The sequence below is a fragment of the Xenopus tropicalis genome, chromosome 9 (assembly GCF_000004195.4).
Source record: "Xenopus tropicalis strain Nigerian chromosome 9, UCB_Xtro_10.0, whole genome shotgun sequence".
Classification (NCBI taxonomy): Eukaryota; Metazoa; Chordata; class Amphibia; order Anura; family Pipidae; genus Xenopus; species Xenopus tropicalis.
Genome location: NC_030685.2, coordinates 26,354,399 through 26,367,734, shown reverse-complemented (window position 1 = coordinate 26,367,734; position 13,336 = coordinate 26,354,399). Strand labels below are relative to the sequence as shown.

The 13,336-nt window shown below is 41.0% G+C and overlaps 1 protein-coding gene across 3 annotated transcripts in view; it reads right to left on the bottom strand.

Annotated features, from left to right (window-relative positions):
* The window catches only part of trrap (transformation/transcription domain-associated protein), a 109,584-nt gene that overhangs the window by 77,569 nt on the left and 18,679 nt on the right, over positions 1-13,336 (bottom strand). For all 3 annotated transcript variants that reach the window (XM_012970817.3, XM_002931947.5, XM_012970818.3), the window contains exons 21-31: positions 10,944-11,144; positions 10,544-10,695; positions 7,571-7,770; positions 6,753-6,970; positions 6,376-6,573; positions 5,989-6,249; positions 5,736-5,897; positions 4,228-4,324; positions 4,002-4,123; positions 3,242-3,412; positions 2,654-2,722 (exon numbers count right to left, since the gene is read on the bottom strand). In XM_012970817.3, the coding sequence (XP_012826271.1) occupies positions 2,654-2,722; positions 3,242-3,412; positions 4,002-4,123; positions 4,228-4,324; positions 5,736-5,897; positions 5,989-6,249; positions 6,376-6,573; positions 6,753-6,970; positions 7,571-7,770; positions 10,544-10,695; positions 10,944-11,144 (1,851 nt within the window). The remainder of the gene's footprint in view (positions 1-2,653; positions 2,723-3,241; positions 3,413-4,001; positions 4,124-4,227; positions 4,325-5,735; positions 5,898-5,988; positions 6,250-6,375; positions 6,574-6,752; positions 6,971-7,570; positions 7,771-10,543; positions 10,696-10,943; positions 11,145-13,336) is intronic.

Sequence of the window (13,336 nt, the reverse complement as noted above, 5' to 3'; positions counted from 1 at the left end):
ATATAAATATGGATGTTCTAGTGTTCCAGAAAGCATTTTCTGAAATGAGCTTTAAATATTAAAAGGACATTTCAGTAAAGGTGGCTATACACTAAGAGGTCTGCTGATTTGTCGATCTATCATCAAAATGCCCACCTTGAGGTAGGTGATATCTGATAGATATGACCATTTGGCCAGGGGGCCAAACAATCGAATAACATTGACAGGATGTGCTCCTTGCCACAATAGAACATCTGATTATCAGCCAGATTTTGTTTGGGTTGGCCTACCTGAGGGCTCCATACACCGACCAATAAGCTGCTGATTTAGTCCGTCAGCAGCTTTTATCAGCCAATGAATGGCCACCTTAAAACAAAGTTGCAGCTTTTGCAATGTAAATTTAGCTGTTTTTAGAATTCCAAACCAGTCACATGACAACTAGATTTTGGTCTTTGGGCTAGATTCAGCCAAAATGGGCAAAATAACATCAGCCAAATTATGGACATTATTTCCGCCTTTAAAAAAGAAAATCAGTGCGCACACATACGCAAAAAAAAACATAAGAGCCATCAGTTACTAATAGCACCCAAGGGAACGAGAAAAACATTTCTTATGAAAGAAATAACATACATATATGACACATGTTCTTAAACATTTATATACAAGTTACATATTCTGCAAGCACGGATAAGGAACTGCAATGGGATAAAGACAGACAAACAGCCACTGATGAATGCAATAAGGAAATATACAAATAAAATGGATTTCAGACTCTTGACATTCAGCATTAAATGTTGTAACATTGCACTGTAAAACCAAGGCCTAATGCCTTTCTCCCATGGAATAGTGGGTGCCCACTGGCAGCTGGGTAAGAACCCCATTATAGAGACCCCGATGTAACGCAGCAGCACAAACATTAAGGCCCCAGCAGCCCTACACCGGTTTTTTAAGATGCAAATATTTTTGCAAAAATCAGAAGTCATAACAGCAGCAGTCACTGACTAGATCCCACAGAGAGCGGTTGTCCTGCTGGAGGTCCCTGGGAGAGTTGTGGCCTTACAAAAGAGATTTATGGCCCCCGAGACGGCTTAAGGTCTCTCTAGACATTTTTGTGTAACCTCTTCATGATATTATAATCTGGCCCTTGAATGAGAGGCGTGTATAAAGTTGCACAGCCCTAAGGTGGCCATACAGGGGCTGATAAAAGCCGCTGATGGATGAAGTCAGCAGCTTATTGGCCCACGTATGGGGCCCTCAGACAGGCAGGATTAAAAATCCTGTTGGTGCAAGGAGCCCATCAGCTCATTAAAATAGTCCTCCCCTGACCACCAACATCCTGTCACTGTGATTCGATGATCCGATCAATCCAATACCACCCACCTCAAAGTAGGCATATTGGGGAAAGATTCACTCATTTAGTGTTAGTGACCACGCCAAGCATGCATATCTTTCAGTGTATGGGCAAATTTAGAGCAATGACTTTAGCCTTCTTGCTCTCCAGGTATTGCACAGCTCTAAGTCTCATCGGCTGCTGTTGGGATTCAGCAAAGTGAAGCTTGGCAACAAATAGGGAGTCATGGGTTGCAGATTACTGCCATAGGGTAACCAGTAATTAAAAGGATACCTAGTATTGTAAAGGCTAATGAAGGAAGGAATGGAAAGGGACGAGCAATTTAAAGGATAGGCCTTATGGGATTGTCAAAGCAAGTTATGTAACTGGTGGGTGGGTTGCTACAAGGGTGATTAGCTGCAGGTTAAGGCTCAACAGGTATAAATACCTGGGACTTGCATTATCTGAAAGCTCACCCCCTGCCCATCCTGTATGTTACAATTCTCTTATCTCCAAACAAATAGCAGTGGCACTCGAAGCTCTTGAGTGCCACTGCTATTTGTTTGGAGTCTGTGGAGGGGGTGCCGATCCCCCTGGGCATTGTGCACCGGGCGGCGAGTGTTTTTTTTGGAGAGCTAAGGGTGTGCGGGTTAAGGTTCAATTTGTACACAATTCTCTTATCTGACATATTACAAATGTTCTCCGTTATTTAGGGGTAAATATCAACCTATTCAGGAGGAGTGTATGGTAGTAATGTGGCTCCTGGGCTATATGACAGGGAGCTGAGATTTCTGAGCATGCAAAATATCTGTCATGGTAAAATCACTCTCTAAATAAACACCAGCCTTTCCACCATCTCTCTTTATTTATTTAAAATGCAAGTTTGTTGGGTCTAAGCCATGTAATTGGTTTAACAGAGGATGAGCCTAATTTTAAGAGGCTTAGAACAGTTTTCCCCTAAGAAGCCATTTTTGACATGCCCAACATGCCCCATACGCTTATTATCCTTTATAGTCAAATTGCTACTATTTCCTAGAGTAATCAGGTATAAAGGCTTTGCTGTGAAAACACAATGTTGGCAAGTTAATTCCATTAATAATGCAGCTTCCATAGCTCACTAATGTTTATGAAGTGGTCTCCCTGTGAAAATTATGATCCAACTGTTACGCTTCCTTTCATTAGTAGCAAAATAAAACTGCATCTCTCAAGAGAACGTGTTTTATTAGTAGAAACAATAAACCCTTATTAATTGGAATATAAATCAGGCCAATCTCTCCAGTGTGTATAATGAAGGGGAGGGGAGGATCAAGCAGCACAAAGTTCAGTGACAGGATTTCAACTTACATTTCCCTCGCTCCTCTGGCCTCCTTTGTGTGTCATAACCACCACTTCCATCCACTTGCGCAGGTGTTGCTGGGAAGGAAAAAGAGCATAACTTTAGGTTAGGGCAAACAAACTGCACACCAGCCATCTCTTGTCTGTCTGTGTATCCATCTGCCAATCACAAGCTCCAACTACATCCATCTCTCTCTCTCTCTCTCTACAATATTCAGCATTACTGGCAAGGATCAGGGTCATTTCCCAACACTGAGCACAAATCAGAGGTTTGCTTTTGGCCAGCCACTAACAGGCAGAACAATGACAGCAAAAAGTTAATTGGTGGCCAATGGCTCAGTTCCCAAGAATGTATGTACCACCTATTGTAAAATATAAGGATATTATAAGTTGTGCTTTTCTACAGGTCATGAAACTCCAAGGTGACATTAAATATCCTCATATTTTACAATGGGGGTACATTAATCAAAAAACACAAGTTTCTGCAAGTCATGTGACAAAAATGACATCACTAAGCACCAATTATACATAATGACACCACAAAGCACCATTTATAAGGATGTTTTACAGGATATTAAGTTGACTGTCATCGCTTACCATCATCTGATCGCAGAATTTATCATTGAAGGAGTTTGGGAACAGCCGGGTGACGGAGGTCAGCCTATTCACAACATTCAGAGTCAGACTGCGGTAATCTCCCAGCATCATTAAGAGAGGCCGCATGTGGGTGTGGATTTGGTCAACCTCTATGGTAGCTCCTTCCAAAAACTGCAAGAGTTCAATCGAGCAATGACAGATCAGTAATATGCATAACTAGGCTACAAGGAACATCCAGTTGCCAATCATTCTGGTAATTGGCTACCTAAGTAATAAATCAAAGATTATAAAAAACCTCTGCCCAGGAGAGTGAAAAATGTGGCTCAAGGGGTAGTTCCTAGTTAACTTAATTATGTTATAGAATGGCCAATTCTAAGCATCTTTTCAGTGGGTCTGCATTACTTTTTTATTTCCCTTCTTCGGACTCTTCAAATGGGGGGTGGGGTCACGGACCTCAGCAGCCATATACCAGTCGCTCATTTAAACAACTGTTTGGTTACTAAGGTAGTTTGAACCCAAGCAAACAGATTACTGCTGAAATGCCAAACTGGAAAGCATCTAAATAAAAAGTAAAATAATTTAAGAAAACAAACAAAATTAAGACCCAATTGCAAATTGTCTCAGAATATCACTGCAAGTTAACTCGAAGGTGAATAACTCCTTTAACTACCGTTCCCAGAATCCCTAGCAAGCATTCCTCATAATAAGGCATATTGCAAGGTACCGCAGACTAGGGAACAATTAGATAATATATCCTCACCTTGCGCATACATGCTTCTCCAGCCTCCTGCAACTCATTGTTGGTTGAATTGAGCGCTTTAAATAAGGCAGCAATGATTTTCTCTCTGGACTGCGGTAAGTAGTTGCAAGCTGCTAGGGCATCTGTATTTAAAAAAGAAAAACAGTGCAGTACATAGATACTAGTGATGCATGGAATTCAGGGTTCAGATACTATCCTTCCATGGGAATTGATGCTGGGCACTTACTCAGAGCTGCGATCCTCAGCGGTACCAAAGAAGAAAGGCTTTTGTAACAAGGGAGCTTCATGAGTGTGGCATCTTCTGCCTCGCACAGGTTTAAGAGCTGGGAGACATAAGAACAGAGGGACAAATGAATATTCTCCCTGCTAGCAGACTGAATGGGAAGCCAAAGGCAATATTTTCTAGGCACTTCCAAAGAACAGATGTGTTTAACATTGGAATTTAAATGATTCCTTATTCTTCTCTCTTTATCTGGTTGCTGGAGTCAGTGATATGATCTCAGACCCTCTCCTTTTTGTTTCCCTGTCTATCATGTAATTTTTGACAGCCTGCTAGAGTAAGTGGGGCCCAGTTTGAATTATCGTAAGGTTAGTGGGCACCAAATTATCATACATCTAGCCATTTTTCATCCGACATCAGTCAGAAAATCAATCAGGCAGGTTTGCAGGAAGTTTCCCTAGCTTTAACTAGACGATATTGCTTCAAATGGTTATTTTCATTTATGGACAAATCATAATTTTAAAGTTTACATTTCCTTTAAAGTCCACCTGGTTGAGTGGTGCCCTCTGTCCTGCCAGTACCTTTATCAGTAAGTTTGTCTGGTCAGCAACTAGTGATGTGGGAGTTGGGTAAAACTCAACCTGCACAACCCAACCATAACTGGCAAAATGTTGCCACTTTAGGACCCACACCCAAGTCTTTCTGCTCTATAAGCTACTTCTGCATGCACAATGGGTTCCAAGACAGACAAATTTCAACCCTAACCTGCCTAATGGAAAACCTGCGGGTTGTGTCAATCCACACAGTGTTACTGGCAACTCCTTATGGTGTAAGGCCACCTTTAGAGGAAGGTTCCGGCACATTCTTCTCTACTGTTGCATTTCTACTTTGAGCCATGGAAGCTTTACAATAGTAATGGAGACAGGCTAATTAAACAGTCTTTCCAACGGCTAATAAATCACTTAATATTGAAGAACACTCTCTTGGATTCATGAAATGAATGCATTGTTTAGACATGTCACTGCTTGGTTTTCCTCTCAAGTACTATAAGTATCTCCTGTATCTATAGGTAGATAGGATGAAATGCAAAGGGATTCGACTCCATAGAGAGCCTATTTTCTTAAACTCTTCTGCCCCGAAGTGGGAGACTTCTGCGTTGCCCAGGAAGGTGAGGAAACAACTGTTCCAATGCTTATTAATATTTTGTATTTTTAACAAGCCACAGTAACTGTTAGCTACTTCTGCCAAGAAGTGTGCTGGAGCAAACATTATAAAAACAGATTTTTCCCAAATGGTGGTAACAAAAAATAAAAACTGTACAGAGTTATATATAAATCAAAACAAAAGTTACAGTTGTTGAAAAAAATGTTGGTTCTTACAAATTCTAATCTATTCAGTCACTGTAATCCTCACTGCTGCTGTTGTAGAAATACTGAGGCTGAGGCTGCATAAGGTCACAAGCCCAGAGATAACTGCTTTACATACATACATACATAAGAAATGGGCAGAAATACCTCTGAATAGAAGACTTTGTGTTCAACAACATTGAGGTCCATCGTGAACAGTCTGGGCTGAAGCGTTGTGCAGAAGGTGTTACCTTCCATGAGACCAATCTGGGCATTTGCTGGCTGATGACGGAGCAAATGCTTCTTTGGCGGAACCATGTCCTGCAAGACCTGGATACAGAAGTCATTGAAATGAATGTAGGCTCATTCAATGAACAAACAAACCACATGGGCACAAAAGTCCAACCACACACCATCTTACCTCTTTATGAGGCTCCATGATCATGGTGACACCTTTTCCAGTCACCTGTGCCAGGACTTGCAGTGAGTGCATAGCTTGCTTTCTCACAGTGGGGTTTGGAGAAGTCACTTCCCGAACCAAATCATGCGTTACGAGGTGGAAGGATTTCTTGTGGGCATTCTCTATCTCCTCAGTTTTCTCCTCATCCTTAAGTGGGGTTGCACAGCGGATCAAAAGTTGCTCCAGGGTCGTCTTGGCCATTGCCACTGCTCCATTAGAAACCTATAATAATATAGTTAGATTCAGTAATATATCACAACATGCTGTTTAAGACATGCTGTACCCATAAACAGAGATCACTAGGCTCTCACTGAGCAGGAATGACACTATGTGATGCCCACTACCTACCTCACCAGTCAAGTCCATCATGACGAAAAGCAAGGCCTTGAGAAAAGTTTGCTGATTCTGAAGAACCCAAATGAGGGGAAGGCGTTCCATTAGGAACTTAATAGAAACCACGCCACCTAGCTTTGCATACCAAGCCTGCTCGTAGCAGCATGCACAAAGTCGTTCCACAATGTAGGAGAACAGAGGTAGCTGGCAGGCCTAAAAAATAAAATTAAAGACAGTTTATGGTACATTTTGATTCAGGCATTAATGGCTAATGGGTTAGATCTCCAAATAATAACGCTAGCTGTCAAAGAGGCTCATTTAATGATAAGTACTATAGATATTAATTCTAAAGGCATGTTCCTTTGACTGATCTTATGCAAATGGTGGATTACCCTTTCCTTTGATCCTAGAATGATACTGGCGACATCAAATATCACGGCCAAAGCCACTTCTCCTATCTTGCACAGTTCCTTCTCCTCATAAGCCATGCATATTGCTATGGCGTCAATGAGCACCAGCGGGTCCATTCCCTTGGAGCCATTTTCTTCACTATGAAACATGGCTGTACTTGGCTGGTTTCCGACCTGGTAGCACTGCAGAAGGAAAGGGCCTGGGGGCAAAAAGAGGAAAAAAAATCTGATTTTAGTCTAACTGTTGTACTCAATTTCTGAAAACCTATACATTAATTAAAATTAGTTTTCTTGTATTTCTGTATGTTTTCATTACTCAGATATCTAAAGTGTTCCTCTCAGCAGTTTTACAAACAAATTTTAGAGCTATAAACTTTTGAAGTGTCATGTGACATTGGATGTTGGGTGCTATAGCCATCATCATTGGCCCAAGCCCACGTGTACACAAAAACACTGCAAATCGAACTGAAAGTCATGAAAATGCCCATGAAATAGCCAAGAAAGTTGTAAACCATAGTGAATCTTTTTATAATATAGATTAGTCATTGCTGAGAGGAGATGATAGAGGGTGCTACACTATTACCTGAATGTAAAAGGGTAATATAAATATAATGTATTTTATAAGTCTGCCAAAAAGGTTATATCATAGTATAAACATTATAATCACACAAATGAATCACAAAAAAATGCAGTAAACAGAAAAATAAGATTTATAAGGGTAGCAAAACCTAGCAATGCCTTATGGGCCAAATATCTAAAAAGAAATTTATGGTTAGCCAAAGCCAGGAACACAAGCTCACCGCACTGCTGCGCAACAGCTACCATGGTGTAATGTCTAATCAAACTGGCAACAAAAGGGAGAGCACTTGGGCGCAGGTCCTTGATCACAGCAGACATGAAGGCTCCAGTTAACGCTTGCTCAAAAGTTTTCCGAGCTGGGGTATCCTGAGCTTTGTATCGATGTGAAATAATGACACTTGGGATTGACTTCTCTGTGAAACTGCAAAGGGAAAAAGGAGACTATTATCACTGGGAAACCCAAGCTATTAGCTGGCTGGCCCAATGGAACAGGGAACTTTTAAAGTCAGAGGTCTTATGATGCTAGAATATTTTGTATTTGCAGTGTACGGACAAACAGGGAGGATCTCTATTGAATGGAGTATTTAAGTATTTGCCCCATGTAACAAGGGTTCTTTAAAGGACATGTAAAATCAATTTTAATTCAGGGTGCAAAATGTTAGGCACCCCCCAGTGAGACACACAGCATAGCAACCCCCCCCCCCCCAATCTTGTAAGCAATAATAAATAATACATGGTGTTGGTTTTACTCTGGGCTAAAAATGATCATTATCTTTAAAAATGGCCCCTTTATTGGAGTTCCCTATAGATCTGCTATGGTTCCTGTCCATGTTTAAGATGTGGAGTGGGCGTGTTCTAATGGTCCCTGCCAGACATTAAGAGGGGAATAGCCAATTACAGCTCTGCATTTACACAAGCAAATACAGGATTCAGTTCCCTATCGGGTCAGCCTAGCTGCTGATTGGTTCCTACCCTACAGTGCAGTGTGCTGAATGCCCCCCAGCTTCCTTGCACAGCATGGAAAAGGAGGCGGCAGAAGTAGAACAGATGGGCGGGACTATTAGGGTATTTGTAGAATTTCTCAATAAATCAACCCAAAACACATTTCTTCTATATTTAAAAGAAAGTATAATGAACTGGCTTATCCTTGTTTTTCATACAATATGTTTCCTTTAACAGTTAGAAGTGTGTTAAAAGATTGATAAAGGAGAAGGAAAGGCTAAGTCACTTGGGGGTGCCAAAATGTTAGGCACCCCCAAGTGACTTTAATCACTTACCTTGTACCCCGGGCTGGTGCCCCTGTTAGGAGAAAACCGCACCAGCCCAGGGTAGCTGTGAGCGAGCGTCTCCTCTTCCTGCTTCTGTCTCTGCGCGCTTGAGGCTGCACAGTAGAGTGAAAAGCTGAACTTTAACAAAAAAGTCGGCTTTTTCACTCTACTGCACATGTGGCGGCCCCAGGTTCCCTAGGGGCTGATGCGGTTTTCTCCTAACAGGAGCACCAGCCCGGGGTAAAAGGTAAGCACCCCCAGGTGACTTTGCATTTCCTTCTCCTTTAATGTAGGAAGGATGTTTAAAAACTTTAAACCTAGTTTGCCTACATTTTGATTAAAAAAATCAGGAAGTAGGCAAGAAAACATGCAGAATGCTCCGCATAACTCCATCTCAAACACAAGTCTTTCCACCATTCTTTGCAAAAACAAAGTCATTTCAGACTGTGTAAATGTAAGGACCCAAGTACCCACTACTGAGCCTTGCCCTTCCTTCTAAGAGAGTAGGTTTGATGTATAGAGTATAGTGGTTGTGTATCATGCCTGGCATTCTTTAGTGCAAATAAGTCATGGGGGTGTGTGCTAGATCTGACTCCAAACAGGGCAACAGCCAACATAATGGGCGATTACCCACAAGCATTGCAACTAGAAATTCACCCTGCACAGCATTGTCCAAAGAGAGTCTTAACTCAGAATGAAAACACATAACTGCTTCATTAAATCTCCACACCACTTGATCAGGAGAAAACAAAACCATTCTTTCTCTATAATTCCTCCCCTGAAACAAATCCCATTACAAAACAGAAGTATAACTTAGAAAAAAATACCGCAGTACATTCCCTGCGATGAACATAATAGGAAAATGCCAGTCACTTATCAGCCACCTCCACTAATGCCACAGCAGAACATACACAAGGGGATATCAATTCCTAAACAAAAACACATTTTACTGATGCCTTTTCGGCTTTTTTTCCCTTAGATTGGCCATTATAAAGGGATTTATGAGCGCATTTAGCTGGCTGCAAGAAGTGTTTCATTTTAGGCAGCAGATGGTGGCAATGTTTGCTCAGACGGTCCCTGGGTACAGGTTCCACCGTTACCGCTGCCTGTCCTTAGCAAAGCCCCAGCCATTAGGAATAATGTTCTTTTTCTTGGCTGACAGGTGGAATCAGAAATGTGTTGAAATTTACCTTTTCCTGTGAAAGAATTATAAAAGAGCAACTCTGCATAGTATAAGGAATTAAAATCAATGTCAAGCCTTCCATAGCAACCTATGCATTTATAAAAATGTTTGTCAATAGTCATGGCTTTTGCTGTGCCCTCGATTACAGCTACTTGCAGAAGCCAGAAAGTCTTTCAAATGATTGGGATGCTTCTAAAATCCACCTTAGACATACTACTAGTGCTCACCAGCACAGATTCTAGAACTAGTAGTGGTTACAAGGTGACCTGTGATGACTAAAAAAAAGGCATGAACATAACAAAGGTGTCCCACAATTTCCAGACAACTATTATATGCCTGAAATACAGCTGCAGGCCAGACGCTCCTACAGTGAGAAATGGCTGGCCAAATAGACTTACCAACAAGGCTACATATCAGAATTCACTTTATTAACAGAAATTTTAAAGGATAAGGAAAGGCTAATAAAGAGTTAATCTCAAGCTGCAGGCATACCTTCAGTTGTCTCAATAGTGGCTTTAAGTCTCCCCATATTTCTCCCATTCAGATGAACAGAAGAAGAAGAACATAGGAAAAAAATCCTGTGTTTCTTTTGATAGAGGACTCAGTGCAGCGTTTCTGTGAGTGCTTATGGCTGTATTTACTTAGTTTTTACCTTTACTTCTCCTTTAAATCTGCCTTTCAATAATCAACACAAAATGACAAAATGTACTTCCAGGACAGAGATTTATCAAAGGTTTCCTTACTTGGGATGTGCCAGCAGTTGGTACAAGGCGTGTTTATTGTCATCTAAGTTCATCATTGCCACCAGGAAACATTTGATCACTTCCCAGGCCTGCCTTCGGTAATAGGGCTCAGTGTTTGCGCTTTTTAGGCAATCCAAGGCCGTCTCAATAGCCTGCATAGGGGAAACAGAAAGAAATCTTACTGCACTTTATTGTTTTTGTTTTCCATCTTGTAGGAAGACGTCTGCGTTTAGAATGAAAAGAATTGGCAAATGCATAAGCTAATGTGGACAATGTTGATTATAATTAAGGGAACGCTGTACTCAGGTGCCAATGAGTCCATCAATACTTATTGGCCAACCAATGAACTGAGGTGCCGAGGGTTACCTATTTTCTCATATATGAGACAGACAGGTCTTACCTTTTCCATTGGGAGCTGGATAGAGGCTTTGCAATCCGCAAACTCCACTGTGATACTGGGCCCTTGGATTTCAGTAACTATATACTGAAGCTTTTGGGATTCTTTCAGCATCTTCCGGTTACTGCCTCCAAATTTCCCCAGGACTCTGTAGGCCACGTGGGAGATACTGTCTGCTGGATTGCGAAGCGTTCGCCACAAAGCCTGAAAAAGGATGAAAAACAGTTACCTCTAGTTTTCTATACAACTTCAAAATGACTTTGCCAAATCAGTACAGGTTCAGATGTTCCTTAGTCTATTAGATGCAGCAACCTCAAAGAAGCATTTAGAGCAAGTCCACATCTGCACCTCCATCCAAAAATCCCACACCTGCTCCAGTAGCGATGAATGGGCTAAGGCTACACCAAACAAGACTGATTCTTGGCCTGTGGATAAATGCCAAAATGCATATTCACAAGTTTCTGTGGTGAAACCAATTATGTGTGGCAGCACCTGGCACGACGCAGTGGTTCTGGGCACATGAAAAGGCTGTTCGCAGCAAAGGGACTGCTGTGTTTATTTGTAGGTCAAGAGGCCTTACAGCAGTGCAGCTTATGCCTAAAGCCTGTATTCAGGCTGATAAATCCTATGTAATCAAGACACAATCATTAAAGAACTGCAAAGTGGTTAAGAGTGAAGCCTGACTCCAAAGAATAGCCAAAGCACCAATGCAACACGTGAGAAAGGAAAGTCAACAGTCATGAAGTTTCAAATTATTTTTAAGGAAAACTATACCCCAAAACCTTACTTCACCAAAATAAACCATTTTTTAATCTACTTTTCTAGTAGAATGTGCCATTGGGTAAAAGATAATTGCCATTAAAAGTATTAAAGGTCACCCCCCCTTGGATCATACAATTCACAGCGCACACAAACAAACCAAGAGAACACATACATGCTAGGCCACATCAGCCACTTAATGGGCAAAGTTCTGTCTTTTACTCCCACTATTCTTCTTATTACAGTTAGAGCTCAGGTGATCTCTGAGGGAGCACACAGACTGTTACAAAATGGTGGATCAAGAGAAAGGATGTAAAAGGGCAATATTTACGGATATATATATTGCAGTTTAGCAAGATTCTTTAATAGGTCACTTAGCATAATATAAACTGGTGGTTAAGTATTCATTCTGGGGGTATAGTTTTCCTTTAATGTAAATATCTGAGACCCCACCATATGATTGCACTGGACTAGTCAATAGGAAGCACAAGTAGCTATGAATCTTTCTGGCAATATTTCTGTAGATATTACTTCAATGAGCTACGGCAATTGAAAGGAAAAGGCTGGAAATAATGTCAAGCTGTGTGAAGTATTGTATTTTTAGGGCTGTGGGAACTAAAGGGATTTATAGATGACTAAAGAAATGAATTGATTTTGGATTAAGGACACATATAGATTAGTGATTTGCCCAATATTCAAGCTGTTGTGCTTTCAATTCCTCCCACTGGTAGCTGCGCACAGGGTCTTTACTTATAATGTTGGACAGTGTCTACTGATTTAGAAGGTGGAAAAAGGGAAAACCAAGCTAAAAGAGAGAAAATAAATCAATATACAAAAGAGGAAACTAACTATAAAATAGAAATTACATGCTTAGAGAACAAAAAGAAAATCTTTGTTGAACACTGACAGCACTGGTTGCTAAAAGCTGCTACTTTGTGGATAATATCTGATATGCATGTGACAGAAAATATTAAAGGGGATGTAAAGTCAAAACCTTAACTCAGTGTTTAAATATAGGAAAGCACTATAACAGATGCTGTTCTAAATAAATCAGATGACAAAGCAGTTAAAACACAGCTAAGTGGAGCTCTGTATTCCTCAGTGTCTGCAGCTGAATGAGGAGTGGGTGTGTTTCACTTTCTGCTCATGTTTCACTTCCTTATCCTGACTGACCAATGACTATCCAGTAAACAAACTCCTGTGCTCTTCTTTTCAAGTCTGGTATAGGACAGTCCATGCTTTTGCCTTTTTTTTTTTTTTTCAAGCCTGGTACAGAGCAGTCCTCTGCTTTTTTCACATCAGAATGGCCCGTGGCACTGTGGGTTTCCAGGAGCTGTGATCAGAGCTTATTTCAGGGGAATAGCATAAGATGCAAACACAAAGGCTTCTAATTAGAAAACAGTAGAGAATTTTTTTTGAGTTTATATAACAAATGTATTTAAATTTGGTCTAAATAACACACACGAGGATTATGATTTTGACTATACATCCCCTTTAGGGCTGTTGCCACACTGGGCTGATTGTCATATAAACACAGCCCCATACAATGGCATCAGCCGTTTCCTGTGCCTGTTTCCTGTGTGCAGGAACACAACACAGATTTTGGCACCAAAATGTGTAAGTATGCATTTCAGTGC